General features: G+C 36.6%; 2 protein-coding genes across 11 annotated transcripts in view; one reads left to right on the forward strand and one right to left on the reverse strand.

The window, feature by feature from the left end:
- LOC127647670 (KAT8 regulatory NSL complex subunit 1-like) overlaps positions 1–2,840 on the forward strand; it is a 97,249-nt gene extending 94,409 nt beyond the window's left edge. For 2 of the 3 annotated variants that reach the window (XM_052132071.1, XM_052132069.1), the window contains exon 15: positions 186–2,840. In XM_052132071.1, coding sequence (XP_051988031.1) covers positions 186–420 — 235 coding nt within the window. In that variant the 3' untranslated portion in view covers positions 421–2,840. The remainder of the gene's footprint in view (positions 1–185) is intronic. The other variant, XM_052132072.1, reaches the window with a different exon arrangement.
- An 893-nt stretch (positions 2,841–3,733) lies between these two features.
- Positions 3,734–19,047, reverse strand: part of LOC127648488 (microtubule-associated protein tau-like) — a 50,343-nt gene continuing 35,029 nt past the window's right edge. For 2 of the 8 annotated variants that reach the window (XM_052133194.1, XM_052133195.1), the window contains exons 7-12: positions 18,594–18,657; positions 18,083–18,133; positions 17,536–17,768; positions 10,908–10,989; positions 10,458–10,564; positions 3,734–6,260 (exon numbers count right to left, since the gene is read on the reverse strand). In XM_052133194.1, coding sequence (XP_051989154.1) covers positions 6,042–6,260; positions 10,458–10,564; positions 10,908–10,989; positions 17,536–17,768; positions 18,083–18,133; positions 18,594–18,657 — 756 coding nt within the window. In that variant the 3' untranslated portion in view covers positions 3,734–6,041. Of the gene's footprint in view, positions 6,261–8,487; positions 8,627–10,457; positions 10,565–10,907; positions 10,990–17,535; positions 17,769–18,082; positions 18,134–18,593; positions 18,658–19,047 lie in introns of all 8 variants that reach the window. The other 6 variants (XM_052133196.1, XM_052133193.1, XM_052133200.1 and 3 more) reach the window with 4 other exon arrangements.

Below are 19,047 nucleotides of genomic sequence, written 5' to 3' on the forward strand. Positions count from 1 at the left end.
TGTAGAAGCATCATTGTGCATTTGTCTAGACTATATAGTAGCTAGAATTATATTGTTGTGTTTTAAAGGAATGTTTTCTTTCACTACTGTGAAAGTCACACCACCATTTATTTTACATATATGATTCTGTGCCCTGAATTCTGTGTGCAGATGTTCACTGTATGTCTGTTTTTTTTTTCCCTATGGATTCCCCAGCCGGTGCAGCCATGGGAAAGCCGGACCTTTCCGCTGGATGTGGACCCACTGCAGGAGTCCAAAACCCATTCAAGCCCGGCTAGCGACAGGTCCTGTCGGACCATGCGGCGCATCTCCGGCTGCAGGTCGTCAAAGTCTGAGTCAGATACCGGCCCTTCATCTCCTTTAGCCGATGACAGCGGCAAGCAGAAACATACCAACCCACCCAAACCAACTCACCGATGAAGCCTAGACTGATCTGCCCACCCATCCCCCACCAGCTTTTAGAAACTCCTGAAACAGCAGCAACATAGAAGGAAGAAATCCCAGCAAAACGAATGAAAGTCCCTGTTGTTTGATATTCAAGCATCAGTAAATTCTTTCACAGTTTTTAGTGAATTGTATGGAGATATATAAAGAGACCTGTTTTAATTAATTCTTTCTTTTGGGCCACTTGAAAATAAAAATGTTTTGGATAATAAAACATTAAAAAGTGTGAGATTAGCTTGAAAGCTAAACCAAAATAAGAAGCTCTGAATTGTATCTTTAATTGCAGAAGAGCACTTTCCCCTTAGCATGCTATCACACTGAGGGGTTCAGCTTGCATTGTGTGGTACCCTTCCAGATTTCTTCAATTTCCCACCTAAAATTATTGTGTTCAGCCTTGCAGTTTATAATGGAGTGTTGAAAAGGAAAAGAAGAGAGCCAATAATAGTGATTACAAAAAAATTGCACAATGGAAGATGTTTTTGTTTGTTTTGTGTAAAAGCACTTAATTGTTTTTTATTTATTTTTTTACACTCTACATTCCCTTATTACATTGAAGATAAGTTCACACATGTAATGCTTGGGTATAGTATAATTCCCAGTTTTTGGTTTCATTTGTCTATTTCTCCCCATTAGTTGATTGCTGGTAAAGTTTTTGAGTTATCCTTGTATACAGAGGTCTATGTGTGCCCCATTTCAATCAGAGAGTGACAAAAGCAGGTGCCTTCAACACAGCTGGTAAACTGAACCACTCATACACCCCATTCTGATTGGAGCACTTAATTGGTCTTTTGCACCACTCTATTACCAGTGACCCTACATTCAGTGCCCATATACAAGCATGCACAGGCCATTAAAAATGGGGAATCTTGAGAGAATCATAGAGCTCCCTGCAACTCTGTTGCTTCGCACTAATAACATTGCTCTCTCTCTCTCATGTGGGCTTGTGGTCATGTGACTTTTGAAGCACTTGAAGTCCTATTAGCATCTTCAATCTGAAAGTGTTGTTAGAACTATGCGTAATCAAGTTGCAAATTATATTGCTATCAGGAAGACTTGCAATCACTTATTTATAAATCAATCACTCCAGTATAAACTGAAATTAGCTGCCACATTTCCTTACTTGTTCCATGTCAGCTCTGTTACCCACTTCCCTGTCAAATCTGTTACTGGTTTCTTTTCAACCATGTTATCTTTCCCTGTTACCAATTTCTTTCTCAGCCCTGTTATCTTTTATCCTGTTATTTGTTTCCATGTCAACTTGTTTTTCTCTAGTCAACCCAGTTTCCCGTATTCTGTCAACTGTTTTACCTGTTTCCATGTCAACCCTGTTATCTTTTCCTTATCAGACATATTTTCCTGTTTCTTTCAGCCCTTCTATCTATCACATGTCCCTGTTTGTTTTTGTTCCAACTCCCATGTAAGAGCTCTTCCATTGATTGGTAAGATATAAACTTCCTGTGTCTTGGTTGATGAAACGCATTCTGCAATACATAAAACCGTCATCAAATGCAAACTTGATGAGTAATAATGCTAGGTGGTGTGCTTGACGCTTAGACAGGAAAGGACTTGGTAAAGTTTCATTCGTTGGTTCCTTTATCAGTTGCTGTCAGTCACAGCGCCATTTTGTGTAATGACAAGGGAGTTTCTGTTAGTTCCCCAGTCATTGCTTGCAGCTCCTCCCTGTTATTTTAACTAATAAGAATGTACTAATAGCAAACACCTTACCATTTTTATAAGTAGCTTCTCTGTATCTCTGTCATCATTCAATTCTAGCTTGTAGCCATTTGATCTTGTTTAAAGGATGTCATGTAAACCAGAAAATCCTTATATTCCTTTTATCTCACTGGAGCCTAACAGAATTAATTGCGTCGTAAATCGCATATTTCAAGGTTGTGTGGCAAATTGTAAGGGACCATTTACGGCTGTCCCATTCCTTTTGAGAAACCTGCCACCCTTTCATTCTTAATATCAGTAATTATGGTTTCATGTCTCTTTCTGTGGGGGTCTGTGTGCTTACTGTATCATGCATTGTACCATAAGTTTTGACTAGCTTTCAAAAGCCAATATTGTATCGTGTGAGTTATTTTCATACTTTGAATTTCCGATGTGGTGAATGAGGGATGGGTGAGTCTGGTAATATCCTTTAGCATGTAATAGTTTGTACAAAAACAAAAACAAACAAAAAAAAAAGTTTATTTTGTACATACCTTGTTTGATTCTTTACCGTGTTTGATGTTCAGGCTGTAGCTGTCCTGATTGTCTAGGGAGAAGACACAAATATTTAACACTTTCTTTATGCAGAAGCAAAAAAGGAAAAGAAAGAAAAAAGTTTATCGATAATTGGTCTATCTGACAGACAGGCAACGTTTGTGCTTCTCAAATTAAAAGTGAATTATATTGTACTCGCATGTCTTGTCTCTCTTTATTGTACTAGTTAAATGTATCCATCAGCATCTTAACCTATTTCACCTCTATATATACTGTATAATGTAAGTTCTTTCATTACAGGCAATGGTTTGGATGACTAAGGATTACAGCTTACAGCTATTATGTAGGACCATTGATTAAAATAGCAAAGCACTCCTGAGACAAGGGAGCCTATATTTACTGTCTCTCACATATCAAATGGTTTACAAGTTTGAATTTAAATCTAAAATACTCAAATGTTCAGGGGCTCCAAACAGAAGGGTCATGATTACAAATGTATCTGATATCTAATTACTGTAGGTACGTGTCAGACATAGGGCCGTGTTGGGTAATGGTATAAGAAGACAGACCACTTGATGAATATTAAATGGAAGAAATTGCTTCAATCTAAATGGCAGCTTTTGAATGGGAAGTTAAGCCTGAATATTTTTGATGCACTTTTCAAGATTTGATTGGTGATTTGTCTTATGCAATAGTCTTGGAGGATCCTGGTCTTTCCCCATTCAGAAAGTAGGAGCTGTACTTGCATGACTCAGGAAAGCTGCTGGAGAGGCATTACCAAGATTTAGTGAACCGATTTGCTCCTATGAGGAAGCTATGTTATTAGAAAGGAACCGTCCAGCTGAGGAAAGTATCACGAGAGTCTCATGCCACATTCATAGAGTTTTTGTATTTATTTGGAGGCCCACAGAAACCTTACACATACTCCTACATTTACATTTCCCAGCAAGAAGTGGTGGAGACGTAGTGGGCTGAAGTACATAACTGGTGAACAGAAGGTTGCTGGCAAAAAGTACAGTGAATAAGGTGTTACAGTTTGGTATGTTCTCACTGAAAATCAATTAGATTGCGTCTGAAGGAACTATTCCTTTTAATATTCATCCAGTGTTGACAGCACAATGTCCATTCAACTGTAAATGTCAGGAAAAAAAAAAAAAAAAAGTTACCCAAGACAAGTAAATCAGACTTACAGACAAAGGGGACTGAGAGCAGTTTAATACGGACTTTATTTCCAAATTCATGTTTACAGCAAGGAGTATCAGTGTAAACCTATTAATAAAACACATTACGATAAGGACAATCACAACTGTCAAGCTAAAATGAAGAACTGCAATGAAAGGAGCAGAAGCAGGAAATGAACTGGAGGGAGAACTGGTTTTAACAGATTACAGCATAAGGGTAGAATTGCAGATAGCCCTCATCCAGAGCCATTTTTTAATTTTTTATCTGGTAAGTATATTCTTCATCTTAACCCACATGTTTAAATGCTCAGGTTTATGTTGCAGCATGCTGTAAACAAGATGCCACAGTGTTGAGTTTACAGTAGACCTATTTGGCTCTAGGCACGTCCTTTGCTGTTATTGTAGATTCTAATCAATGGATGCAATTTCAGTGACTATGACAGACTTTTTTTTTTCCTTCTTTATTTTTTTTTTAGAAATGCAAGATACACACATTTTGAGTAGTGTGGGTTATTTGAGTAGAGGCAGTTCCCATTTAAAGTCGCATGTTCAGTCAGTGCAAAAAGCTGTAATGCACTGAAGGATAAGAAATAAAAAGATTTAGATTGAACGCATTCGTACATCTTTTGCATCATCCACACAATACTACTAAGAAAAAGAGTGCAACATAAACCTGGATTTTTGCAGGTAGCTTTGTTCTTTCTTTTTCATTATTTCTTTCAGAATAAATGTAAAGGACTTTTTCTAAAGAGTTGAACAGGGAATTTGTGAGTTACTATATTCATAACCATGGTGAAGTCTATTGCATGCAGGGAATGTGTAGTGTGTTAGCTTTGTGGTTTGGACTGGTGAGTATATTGAAGGCATTAGTTCTGAGGGAGTCGGCCCTATGAAATGTCCAGTGTCATATTTCACGCCAAATGTTACAGCTCTACGCTGCTGTGCATGATATACATTTTCTTTTAGATCAAAGGGAATATCTAAAGCACAGACAGTTTTCAGAAATGTACTGATCAACACTAGGAGGCACTTTTCAGCCATCTCAATATACGATTTCTCAAAATGACATTACAGATATTTTATTGAGAACTATGAGATCCTCTCATATCAACTGCACTGGTCCATTCACACATTCTTTGGGACTGTGTATGATATGCAGAGGTGGAAATCCATCAGAAACATCATTACCATTTGGTTATAACAAGTTAAGCAAAAAATAGTGTGGCTGTACCAGTGATATTGGTTGAATGATTGAAACCAATTCATGTTTTCAATTATCTGACTGATTGACACTGCTTTCTACTTCAAAACAGTCAATTGAGGCCAAGCAAAGGCATTTTATTTAGCAATGGAACTACCTGTGAAATTGTGGCAAGACTGAATATCATGGGCCTGGAAAATATGCTTTATAACCTGAATATATTAACTAACAGGCAAATATTAGTGGCAAGATTTTTGGTGAAGCAGCCTGATCCAATCTGAATAGTTCAAAGCAGATCTTTACTGTCTTAATGCTGCAAAATGCATGTCATTTATTTGATCTTTAATTCAATGAAGAACAGTAGCATGCACTTTGTCTGAAGGGTCCGCTGATGCATTTGTGTTAAATAGTAGGCCTCTATCAATCTTAAATGCGTGTGTTTGCAATAACCTGATGATATAATGCCAGAGTCAAGTCATTTTTTACAAGAGAGCATTTGAAAATGTTCCTGTACTAACAAGTTCATAGCCATTATCATTATCTGCACCCTTCCAAACCATGTAACACGTTTACCTTTTAAAACAGGTGTGCAAAATATATGGTAAATAAATATACAGAAAACATTCACAATAAGGCAACAAAGCAAACATAGCTTTGAAAGCTAATGTCGTTTTCTTTCTTTCAGGGCAATTAAAAAAAAAATATTAGGCTACTCAGTGCTGTAAATGACCATTTGAATCAATACACCACCAGCTCTTTTTAAACTTTGCCATTTTTGTTTTTATGATGGATACTAAGCCAATAACATAAACAATGCGAGTCCCTCGGAACCAGGGGGCAAAAATGATTTCATGAGCAGACAAGCTGCTGGGAAAACCTTTAGTTAGGAGAATCCGACAACACCTTATTTGAAAGTACTGAAGGAGATATTTTTAAATTTTTCTTTTTTTTTTTGGTCAATTGCTGACTCATTTTGTTCTGTTGACCTTTTTGGGGGAGGGCGGAGCTTACAGGCCTTGTTTAGCGAGGGAGGCAGACACCTGGTCAGCTAGTGTGGACAGTTGCGGTGAGTCGGTCATGTTGATGCTGCCCGAGGAAGACACGTTGCTGAGGCGGCGAGGCGATCCGTCCATGGAGCCCATGTTGGGGGACTGGTACACGATCTCAGCGCCGTGGTCAGTGCGTGCTTTGGCTTGCTCTCGGAAATTTAGCTTGTGGCTCTCAATCTAAAGGGTGGAAGGGTGGAATTTCTATTTAGTTGGATAATCCATATGAATAACTACAGATTAGATGCAGCATTTCAAAGTAATTTTTAACCCCACAAAAATACAAATATATTATTGACCTATCCTATTGTTCTTTCCAAACCTGTGTGTATATATATATATATATATATATATATATATATATATATATATATATTTTTTTTTTTTTTTTTTTTTTCTGTGGAGCGCAATAGAAATTAATTTGGGAGAATCTTAATGCAGCTCTTGCTATACAAAGACATGCAATCATTACAAAGACCGGGAATCCTAACTTCTGATTAGTCCATCACGGATCCAGCAGTCTGATATTTCTGAATCATGACCGCACATCCTGGCATAAAGAGACGTTTCACTTGGTATATGGGTAGTGTGAGCCATTTCCTTCTTGTCATATCACTCTGTAATCTCTACAAGTAAGCTGATAAGATGATTAAAATAGATTTGATTTAATGATTTAAATCAATATTTTCTTTCAATGTATTTTATTTCAAAAATAGCTATGTAATAAGCAGGATAATGAGCAGTCGGACAATCATTTTTGCAGTAAAAACACCAACAGAACTCGAAACCCGAATTTAGCTGTTTCAGGAGACTCCACAGTCTCTTTCTTGTCACAAAATAAAATAATTTCAGTGTAAATCAATATTTAATGTCCATTTATTTATTTATTTGGTAGGTAGCTATGTAATAAGTGGGAGAATGTGCAATCGCACAGTTGTTTTTGTTGTTGTTTTTTTTTTGTCTTTTTTTCCCAAAATAAGGAAGAGGGTCTGACTGTAGATTATCCCTTACAGGGCTGTCAAGCACCCATAAAGGACAAAATGACACCAAACAGCTGCGAAAAAATTCTTCAAACATTCTACTTTTGTGATCCACACAATAATACTTGAGCATTCATGTATGGAAAGTCAAGAGGGTGAATAATTAGTGACATAATATTCATGTTGGGGTAAACTTTTCCTTAATGTCTATTATTAGGTCTTGTGTGGACCATATTGTGAAGGTGCCCTCTAGTGGAACTTTATGGAAAAGTTGTGCTTACTAGTGCACAGAAGGAAAAAACAAATCATTGACACATTTGTAAAGGATTTAACAAATCCAAATTTAAATCTCCCCCAAAAATTCCATCTTAAATATATATATATATATATATATATATATATATATATATATATATATATATATATATATTTTTTTTTTTTTTATATATTTTTTTTTTTGCCCCTACAACTTTGACAACATTTTTGCAATTCAATATGTATATGCTATAATACATGTTTGGCTGCAGTTTTCCAGTGAAATGTCCAGCTGTGGGCGCCAAAAGCGAGTAAAATGGTGTTGTATTTAGACATGTTGTTTTAAGGTGAAAGTTAGATACTCTAAAACTTTTGCCTGAACCTAACCAATGCTAAAAATGAGACATTAAAAAATACATCCTTACCTAATCAACGCCTAAACCCAACCATAAGTGTTCTAAAATATAAATAAGACATTAGAAAAAAGACATCCTGACCATATCTATGCCTAAATTTAATCATTAGTGTATTTAAATGCAGAGCCAAAAGGAAAATCAAATATTCTGAAGCAACCCCAACATTTCATGTCACTTCTATGACTGTCACATGTCAGCTTGAGTTCATGGACGGACTTGAATCACGGTCCTCCGAATTTAAGTCCAACACTTTATGAGGTGAACTACCGCACCAGCTAATCATGATGGAGGTGCATATATGTATGTTGGTGTGTAATTCAAGCATTTAAAATATATAATTTTTCAGAAGATGCGTTTGAGTAAAAGTGAGTCAATATCATAAAATAACAGGGTCTGAGTAATGGAAAGAAAAACAAGTACTTATAAAGTCATAATCAGCCATTAAAGTCATGATTTGAGTGAAAGTGAATAAAACACACAGTTGAACACTAGTGTTCATTTCACCTGGAAACTGCAGAGAATTGTACCTGGAGACATGTATAACAAGTTGTGCAAAAATGTAGATAGAGTCAGGTTTTCACTATGAGACCAGGTTGGAAAATAGCCATAGTTAGCACGGCTTAAAGAAACAAACAAACAAAAATAATGCACAGAAATACATTACATTTGCTGTTGAACAAATATGCCTATATACTGTAAGTAATGGAGAGATCATCTAAACTGATACATGATTCACAATTCCATTTATATACTTACACTGGCCCTCTGACTTAACCAGACTGATCCCTTCAGAGGAGGGAAGCTCAAAGGGCATGTCGCCATCATTTGATTGAACAGCATCCCCATTAGAGGAAGCTTTAGCTGCCTGTGGCTCTGCTTCCTTCCCCTTCTCCCTCTACAGCATGGAGGCCAGATAATTCACAGCAGGTTATGGGTAAACAAAACAAAATGGGTTGGGGTCAATGCAAATTTTGAAAAGGGGGAGGATATGAAAGGAGAAATAAATATAATAGACATGAGAAAAAAGAAATCGTCTACACACTCATGTCAGAGAGACTATTGGGAGAAGGGATGAGCCAGGCTTCAGACACAGGAAAATAGACAAGGATCTGTACTTCTCATCGGTCTCAAAGTAAGAGTTCTGCTCTATAATTGATTTCCTGAGACTAAAGTACATTCATGTGCTCTGTTTTACATAACTTTTATTCTTTAGTGTAACTGCAATTAAATCCAGGGCTCCGGACTGAAAAGCCCCTTAAAGTTTTACTCCCAAAGTTTTCCCTTACAGGCAATTCAACCTTTCAATTGGATTAACTAAATGACACTTCTTCGGAACAAATATGAATGTTGAATATTGACATTTATAACAACTGTTATTCTGACTGATTTGAAAATCATTTGATTAAAAAAAATGCAGCTCATGATGTAATTACATCATACCTGAGGTCATTGCCAAAAGGGGCTAATTTGGTTCAACATAAACACTCTTGATATTACCCGTCTGTATTTAAAGTGTCTTTAAAGGTGATCTAGGAACCAGTTTGACGATTGCATATAACTTCTTATATATTGTTATTAGTTCTTATATCAGCAATCCTACTTCATTCTAAATGTGAATGCATGAAATCAAAAGCGCTCAGCCAGCAGTTTTAGAATAAGGCTTATGTTTGATAAAAAAAGAGAAACATGAGAAAAACGTTGCTGCAGGTATGATGAAAAAGAACAAGGAACTAAGTACAAGGGAGCATTAGAGGGTGAAGTGATCCTGAAAATGTCCTCAAAAGAGAGAGAGAAGAGGAAGGCGAGCAAGGCACCAAACTGCTGTTCTTTCTCCCATCAAATCCTGTGCTGTACATATTTCATTTATTGTATATACTATATAAGATCTTCCTGACTGAATAGTGATTCCTGTGTGTTATATTCAATCCATTCAATGCAAGTGAATAGTGACCAGAACTTTGAAGGTCCAAAAAGCACATAAAGGCAGCATAAAATTAATCCATATGACTCCAGTGGTTAAAGCCATGTCTTCAGAAGGGATATGATAGGTGTGGGTCAGAAGTCCTTTTTTCCCCTAAAATATTCACATTCTTCATGCATATCACCACCAACTGGGCAGAGAGGAGAATTTATAGTAAAACAAAGTACTTGACTATTGACCTGTTTTTTACCCACACCTATCATATCGCTTCTGAAGACATGGATTTAACCACTGGAGTCATTTGGATTACTTTTATGCTGCCTTTATGTGCTTTTTGGACCTTCAAAGTTCTGGTCACCATTCACTTGTATTGTATGGACCAACAGAGCTGAGATATTCTTCTATACATCTTCCTTTGTGTTTTGCTGAAAAAGAAAGTAATATGCATCTGGGATGCATGAGGGTGAGTAAATGATGAGAATTTTTATTTTTTGGTGAACTATCCCTTTAATGGGCTTTGGGCTAATAAATAATGAACTCTGCATAACAGAACTATAGATTATGGTGCTTTACCAACCCGTGTCCAGTCTAAAAGGCAACTTAAAATAAGTTGGCAAAATTCTGTGCAAAAGCAGGACATTGAAGTCTGCCAAGCAGGAAGAGACATGCTGAACAAAGCAAGATCTTAATTTCCAGTTAAAAGGAAAGGAAACTTTAGTGCATATCAAATAATACATAGTTGCCTTAAATTTAAAATGCATCAACATATTTTGCTGATTTTTATATTCTCATCATTAAAAGTTACCCTTTTTTGGCCACCTCCAGGAACATGTCCAATGTTGCCAAGAGATCCAACTTTTGAGTGGGCTTTGAATTCCAACTTCTCAGATTTGATCTCCACATTTCCACCTCCTAAAATACAAATAACAATAACACACAACTCTGTTAATTGTGCATAAACCAAACCTTCTATCCCCTGTTATAAGTGGACTCAGAGTGATATTATCTAATCCTAGGGTTGTCAAAAATCTGCCTAAGGGTCCGCTCTCAGTTAACCCAGACACAACTTCATGTAATAATGCATAAATTGTCAGATGATTTCTCTTTACAGGAGGTGATTCTTCCAAATCATTAAAGTAAATAAGGAGTACAAAATTTAAGTCTAAGTTGCCGGTTGTCATATTTGCAGTAGCATGCCTTTTTTTATACAGTGCTTGTGAAGCTACCAGATTTGACCTGCTGACACGTGTCTCACCTGGTTTGTGACGAATGTTGGCCTTGGAGTCGCACTTTGATTGGACGTTGCTTAAGTCGATCTTCTTGTGCACGATCTGAACCTAAAGAATTAGGAAAAGAAAGCTTGACATCACCCAGAACATGATGAGCACTTCGCTTTTGAAAAAATACATTCATAAATGAACCACATGCTCAGGCACCTGAAGAGCATTTATGAAGCTTTCTTCATGGCTGATGATCTTGAGTAGGAAAACGGATTAATTGCAACATCAGGGGTTATGAGACAGAGGCGGTGTTGGGTAAGTTACTCTAAAAAAGTAATTCATTACTTAGTAATGCATTACACCCAACACTGGACAGAGGAAACGAATTTGCACTGACATAGAATCATACAGAGAGCAATAATAATGTCAAATAAGGAAACGTTATGTACAGAGCCAAGGAAGTTTGAAAGTCTTAAAGGTTTTTTTTTTAAGATTCAATTTGTGTGTCAAATAGTCACAAAAAATCTAATTAAACAAGATTTGTGTAAGGCATAGAAATATTTCTCTCTGTCCCAGCTGCTGATTTGTTTCATCGCTCAATGATATATGCACATCTTCTAGTAAAAGGACCAAGAGAACAAGAGGCTGCCCCGGGAAGAAACGGGACATGTTATATCTGATTTACAGCGTCTCAGACAAAATTCAGATATAACTAGATTTGCATCTGAAGGAAATACCAGTGCTTGCAAAGCAGTGAAAGAATAGTTTTCATTTATGGTAACAATTATCCAGAAAAAGAGAGAAAACCAAAGGAATGGCAGAGGTAAGGAGACCAATCTGACATTCGCTGCTGAAGCTGGCAGTCCATTATGCAGGGTTCCCACACATATTAACCAATTAAATTCCATTACATGATTCAAATTCAGCATGATAATTGCTTATGAATCATTCAAACCAATTTGTAAATCAGTCTGCCGGATTCATTGAAAAGAACCAACTCAAAAGAATGATTTACAAATTGGACATCGCTATTGCTTTTTTAAATTTATAAATATAATTTTATTTCACACGAGCATTTTCTAGACGATTAAATGTTTTAGAGCAGAGTATAACAAAAATGCATTTTCACTATAGAGATTTCCATGACTTTTCCCAACACAAATTTAAAATAACCTGATGTGGGAAACCGGTTTATGACATCATCACAGTTTGAATTTGAATATCAAACATTATTTAAGTGTAAGTCAATGTGGGATTTTAAATCTTTGATTGTAGATTTCTTAAGAATAGAATCCAGAAATGTAGGTGGTTGCAGAAATGTGTAAGAGGTATAAATAAGAGGGATCTCAGTACAGCGCTCACTTTGCAAGCACTGTAATAATGCACATGCTCAGTTTCAAGAGGTCAACAAGCTACACCTTATTCCTTGAAGTTTATTCTGGATATCGTCATATGAATCATGCTGAAACACAGCAGTGGTGTAGTCGGGACTATACACACATATATGCCATATGCTTACTTTTTTCCCAGGGCTGTTTGCATATAATGACTTCTAAGGATAAAAATGTGCATATACGCTCCATATACCCACTTGTTTTGCTGCTTCAGAAGTCCATAATCTACTGTCCCATTAGTTTCCCATTAACTGTATTCGATGATGTTTTGTGAAACTTGCGAACACCTCAAACATCTCACCGAATTGTGGAGACGCACTACTTATGATATGTACAGAGTTGCAGTTCCGTCACTCCTAGAACACTGTAGATAAATCCATCCAAGGCAGTTAATCATTGTAATGGTGTGTTTTTAGAAGTCACGTCTTGCAGATGTGATCAAAATAGAAGTCAACAAAGAGTCTTGATGTCAGTTAGAGATTTAAAAAAAGGTCATATGCTATTTGAGTTCAATTGCAAGTTCTCATTGACTACTGTGTAAAATGTAGTCAACAACTTCTACAACTAGAAAGTATTATTATTGCGATTGTATTTTGTAAAATTAAAAAAATGAAGTTATAATTTAGTTAATACAATTTAATTTAATGCATTTAGTTAAATTATTTTAGTTATAAAAAGTTAATTGCTGATTTTTAAATCCATGATTAGGATCCAACAGAAGAAGCAGCTGTTGTGGAGCTTCAAAATGTAAGTTTAGCACTTTCAGTTCATGATCTGCACATTAAATAATTCTTTGTCTAAAATACAGTGACTTTATTCATATTGCAGAAATACATTTCACACTAAGCTCAAACCTCTTTTGCAGCTGAGTGGGTGTCTTGAAGACGATCCTTGACTTGTGTTGATGGAGAGCTACAGTAATTACCTGCTATGAATATTAGTATATGTGTTAAGTTTCATTTGGAGGGATCATAAAAGGGATTAAAGTATTTTGAATCAGAAAAATAAATAAATAATAATAATAAAAAATAAATAAATATATATATATATATGCTCTTATGGAAAGAAATTGGTACTTTTATTCACCAAAATGGTATACGTCTTGAAAAATTACTATTACAGTTTGAAAAAAATGTCAGAACTTCTTAAACTATTTCAAAGAGTTCAAAAATAGCCTCCATGTGCAGCAATGACAGCATTACAGATCCTTGGCATTCTAGCTGTCAGTTTGTCCAGATACTCAGTTGAAATTTCACCCCACACTTCCTGTAGCACTTCCCATAGATGTGGCTGTCTATATGGGCACGTCTCACACACACCTTACAGTCTAGCTGATCCCACAAAAGCTCAATGGGTTTAAGATCCATAACACTCTTTTCCAATTATCTGTTGTCTAATGTCTGTGTTTCTTTGCCCTCTAACCTTTTATTTTTTATTTTCTGTTTCAAAAGTGACTTTTTCTTTGCAATTCTTCTACTGAGGCCTGTACCCTTAAGTCTTCTTTTCTTTACATTTTTACTGTTGTACATGAAACTGGTGTTGATTGGGTAGAACTCAATGAAGCTCTCAGCTGAGGATATGTGAGGCATCTATTGGTATCAATTCCAGTGGGTCAGAAGTTTAAATACATTTAGTTAACTGTGCCTTTAAGCAGCTTGGAAAATTCCAGAAAATTATGTCAAGCTTGTAGACAGATAGCCAATTAGCATCTGACAGGAAATGTACCTGTGGATGTATTTTAAGTAATACCTTCAAACTCTTTATCTTTGCTTGACATCATGGGAAAATCAAAAGAAATTAGCCAAGAACATACAGTATAAAACAATTGTGGACCTCCACAAGTCTGATTCATCCTTGGAAGCAATTTCCAAATGACTGAAGGTACCACGTTCATCTGTACTAACAATAGTACACAAATATAAACACTATGGGACCACACGGCCATCATACCGCTCATGAAGGAGACGTGGTTGTGTGTCTGTCAGTGGGGACATAGGAAAAGGTAAGAGCCATCAACTGGTGATTATTGGCTCTAAACACCTGTGTCTAATTTCAGTGACAGCAGAGATGGGCTTTAAAAGGCCGGCGGAATGCCAGACTGGGAGAGAGTCCGAGATGCACATTCACACACCAAAGCTGTACTCTGAAAAGCTGTTTTGATTATTTATTAAGTTTATGAAGACTGTTATCATTGAAGCTGTGTGTGTGTAAACTGAAATACTTGCTGGAGAACATATTTTGAGTTAAAGCCCTGAGAATAAAAGATAATTCACGTGGACTGCAACACCGGCTCCCACTTTCTTCTTGACTTCCACGCTTAGAACCTTCTACAGTGACACATTCTGTCTCATAGAAATTAATGTAGTTTGGTGCGAAAAGTGCAAATTAATCCCAGAACAACAGCAAAAGCCCTTGTGAAGATGCTGGAGGAAACAGGTAGACGAGTATCTACATCCACAGTAAAACAAGCCCTATATCGGCATAACCTGAAAGGCTGCTCAGCCACGAAGAAGCCACTGCTCCAGACTCCAAAGCCAGACTACAGTTTGCAAGTGAACATGGGGACAAATATCTTAGTTTTTGGAGAAATGTCCTCTGGTTTGATGAAACAAAAATGGAACTGTTTTGGAACTACCATAATGACCATTATGTTTTGTTGGGAGGAAAAAGGGTGAGGCTTGCCAGCCGAAGAACACCATCCCAACCGTGAAGCGTGGGGGCAGAAGCATGATGTTGTGGGGGTGCTTTGCTGCAGGAGGGACTGGTGCGCTTCACAAAATAGATGGCATCATGAGGAAGGAAAATTATGTGGATAAACTGAAGCAACATCTCAAGACATCAACCAGGATGCTGAAACTCAGTCACAAATGGGTCTTCCAAATGGAACATGACCCCAAGCAAACCTCCAAAGTTGTGGTAAATGGCTTAAGGACAACAAATTCAAGGTATTGGAGTGGCCATCACAAAGCCCTGACCTCAATCCAATAGAACATTTGTGGGCAGAACTGAAAAAGCGTGTGGGAGCAAGGAGGCCTACAAAACTGACTCCGTTAAACCAGTTGTCTATAGAAATGGGCCAAAATTCCAACAACTTATTGTGAGAAGCTTGTGGAAGGCTGCCCAAAAGGTTTGACCCAAATTAAACAATTTAAAGGCAATGCTACTAAATACTAACAAAGTGTATGTAAACTTCTGACCCATTGGGAATGCGATGAAAAAATAAAAACTGAAATAAATAATTCTCTCTACTATTATTCTGACATCTCACATTCTTATAATAAAGTAGTGATCCTAACTGACCTAAGACAGGGAATGTTTTTTATGATTAAATGTCAGGAATTGTGAAAAACTGAGTTTAAATGTATGTATATATATATATATATAGAGAGAGAGAGAGAGAGAGAGAGAGAGAGAGAGAGAGAGAGAGAGAGAGACAGACAGACAGACAGACAGAGATAGATAGATAGGCAGAGTATATACTGTGAATATATATACTGAATCTGAAAATAGAAACATAAATGAAAATGCCCTCTTTTAAGTTACGTTTCAAGAATATTTGTAACAAAAAAAGAAAAGGAAATAAAACTTGAAACCTGTAAATTAAAATTATGGTTTTATTTTTCTGATTCAAAATGAATTTTGTTTTTAATTTATATCTATTAATTTAATTAGTTAAAAGATGTTACAACTGACATTGCAGAACTGTCTTTGAAAGTTTTAAGTATTTCAAATGGTCTCTTAGAAATGAGCAACAGACATGGTCAAAGCTTGAGGTGATTAAATGATTCATTTTTGATCATTTCAATATAGTGCTACATTGAGTGTTGTCTATTGTATTATTCTTCATCGGATGTAACTTAAATATGAATGAGGCATATCCTGAGGGAACTGCTCCAATTTACACTATTTACATTATTTAACAGCAAATTCCATATACATTATTAATGCCTGAAGAAGGTCCTATTTTCCATCAGAAAACACTGGAAATGTACAGTAATATATTTATATATTAAAAAAATGTACGATAATAAAAAAAATGTAACACTTCTAACACTTCTGGTCCCTATCTAGAGCTAACTAGTGAACTAAGTGTGTTTCCAGACCATATGCCAATGCAAACAGTGTCAAAAAGGGACTGCAGTTTTGCATGTCAATATCAATGCTAATAATTAAAGGGATCGTTCAGTAAAACATTTAAATTCTTTAATTACTTACTCACTCCATTATTGCCCCAAACCATATACCTTTCTATATTTCATGGAACACAAAAGGTTAATTTTAAAGAGTGTTTGCAGATTTTTATCCACCTTAATGCAAAAAATCATGACCCCAGTGAAACAACATGATGTCATAATGACCTTTGGTCATGGGACACGATGAGAACCAATTATGTTTGATAATATCGACGTAGTAGCCACTTTTCATTTAAGCACTTTATTAATGATTTGATTAGAGAGTGAATAATGACTTAAATTCGATTGTGTCCATTGCACAGTGATCGTACGGCATAAGAAGACTTGGAATAAAGTGCACGAGTCATATCGATTACTTTTACTGTTTTTGAACTTTTTTGTCAGCAAATTAACCCTGTTAAGAAAAATTCTATTGTGTTTCCAGGAAGAAAGAACTGCCGGTTTGGAACGACATGATGGGAAGTAAATAACTGACAGAATTTGAAAATATGCATTTACTGGTAAAGGTAACCACACTAGACTTCTGAGCGAGGAGTTCTAACCCTACCAGTTACTCACATTACCACCTCCGGAAACATGCTTGATATTGTCTTTGGATCCACATCTAGACTGAACATTAGACAAGTTGATCCTCTTATGAACAATAGACACCTAGAAAAGGAAAGTCAAGAAAGTGTAAACGTGGTGCATTGTGGTGTGGTGCTGATCCCAGGTTCTGCAAAGAGGTTTGGTTTATTGTTAGGACAACCAAAGACTGGCTGCAGTTCAGTTTTGTTCAGTTGATGGCTGAATGGCTGAGCCTGAAGAATCGTAATTTGTGACAAAAATAATAGTGCTAGTATCTTTAAGAGCCTAAAATACTTTAAAAATCTCCACTCAAGGCCTTATGAGAAAAGGCCTTACATTCTTTTTCTCGCAAGCTGTTTTGGTAAAAACACCTGCCCAGACGCCTTACAGTAAACATTCCCATCTGGGCATTTCAACTGCAATTTTAATGTTTGAATTTGAATTTTCAGACATCATATGTTTGTTTTGGCCAGTTTTAAAAAGTTTTGTCAATCTTGAGTCATCGTTACCTTCCCGCCTCCAGGCTGATATTTGAGGTTCTCAGTGGAGCCGATCTTGGACTTGACGCCCTTCAGGTCAGGCATGGGTGCAACGGGGGCAATGGGGGTGCGGGATCTCAGCGAGCCAGGTGATTTGGGTGGGGTGCGCACCACCGCAACTTTCTTCACCTGTTGTCCAGGTGTGGAGGACCGACTGGCTGGACTGCTGCATCCACTACAATCTGGAGTTTTAGGTGAGTCAGCTTAGAAATAAAAATAATAGGATAGTATGTTATTTTTTAAACTAATTAATTTTAAAACCGATCAATAAATGTAAAAATAATTGACTAATTGTTTTTGTTTCTTTACTCTCATTTCTAAATGAATCTTTATGATACCCACAATTTTTTAATGAGCCTCTTGCTTATGTTAATTTTGCATGTTAATAATTAGAAGCTTTCATGGAGTTTTCTGCTGCAATTTTTTTTGTTTTTTCAGCAATGCAGATTTGTGATATAGGAAACAGCAATCTTTTACAGTAAAATTATTGGCTCCCACACAAAAGAGGTATTTTTACCTCTTTCAATGGACCCTGGTCCTGCCTTTCGCTGCTCCATCAGTGAAGCAGCTGAATCACACAAATCAAATCAATGTGGTACAATATCAGACACATTTAGGGGACTATAAAGAGAGAAGCATGCCCTTGGGGTTTTACAGCCCATTTCTAGCAGGTAGATATTGTGAACTTTAGTCACTAGTAAAGTGGTACTCAGTGGAAGGGTGGGAAGGCATTTGCAGATGGGAATTTTGGGTATTCAAATGCACTAAACTATAGAAAATCCACATTTTATAACCTCAATTGTGTCATTTGCATAAAGATAAATTGAATACCGGAGTGTGCGATAAAAATTATAAATTAGTTGTAAATTGTGAGGACCGCATTTCCTAAAGGTACTTGTAAACTTGATTGGTAAGAAAATGAACAGTTAAATGACTAATATTGACTAAATATTACAAAATATGATTAAATATTAACTTGCCATTTCAATAGATTTATATTACTATAGGGGCAGCTAAAAAACACTTACCAGGAATTTTGGCACCTACTCCTTGGGGTTTGGCACCTGCTGTCTTCGTCTTGGCATCTCCAGCCTAAATTTGGACAACCAAAGCAAGAATCAGCTGATAGTAAATGCATTGTTTATGTGGAAGGCTCTTTTTAAAGGTTTGACTCAAAATATGATCAATTGAGATGCAAGTTCACTTGATATGTTTTGGAACCCTGACAATAAGAGTGCTGATGTTGTGTAGTGTCTCATTTACTTTACATCTCATGGAGGCCTCATATTTGGGGGCTATGACCTACCCAACTGAAATTGATTACTCTTGTCACTAACCAAGACCACTGACATTAGGCTTTTTCATACAGGATAACAGCTTTTATGTTAAGGTCTACAGGCCAATGGTTAGGGATGGGCAGTGGCTTACAGTGACATTGGACTCCGTGGATCCTGCACTGGTGGGCCTTTTAATAACATTTAG

Source organism: Xyrauchen texanus, chromosome 8, assembly GCF_025860055.1.
Source record: "Xyrauchen texanus isolate HMW12.3.18 chromosome 8, RBS_HiC_50CHRs, whole genome shotgun sequence".
Lineage (NCBI taxonomy): Eukaryota > Metazoa > Chordata > Actinopteri > Cypriniformes > Catostomidae > Xyrauchen > Xyrauchen texanus.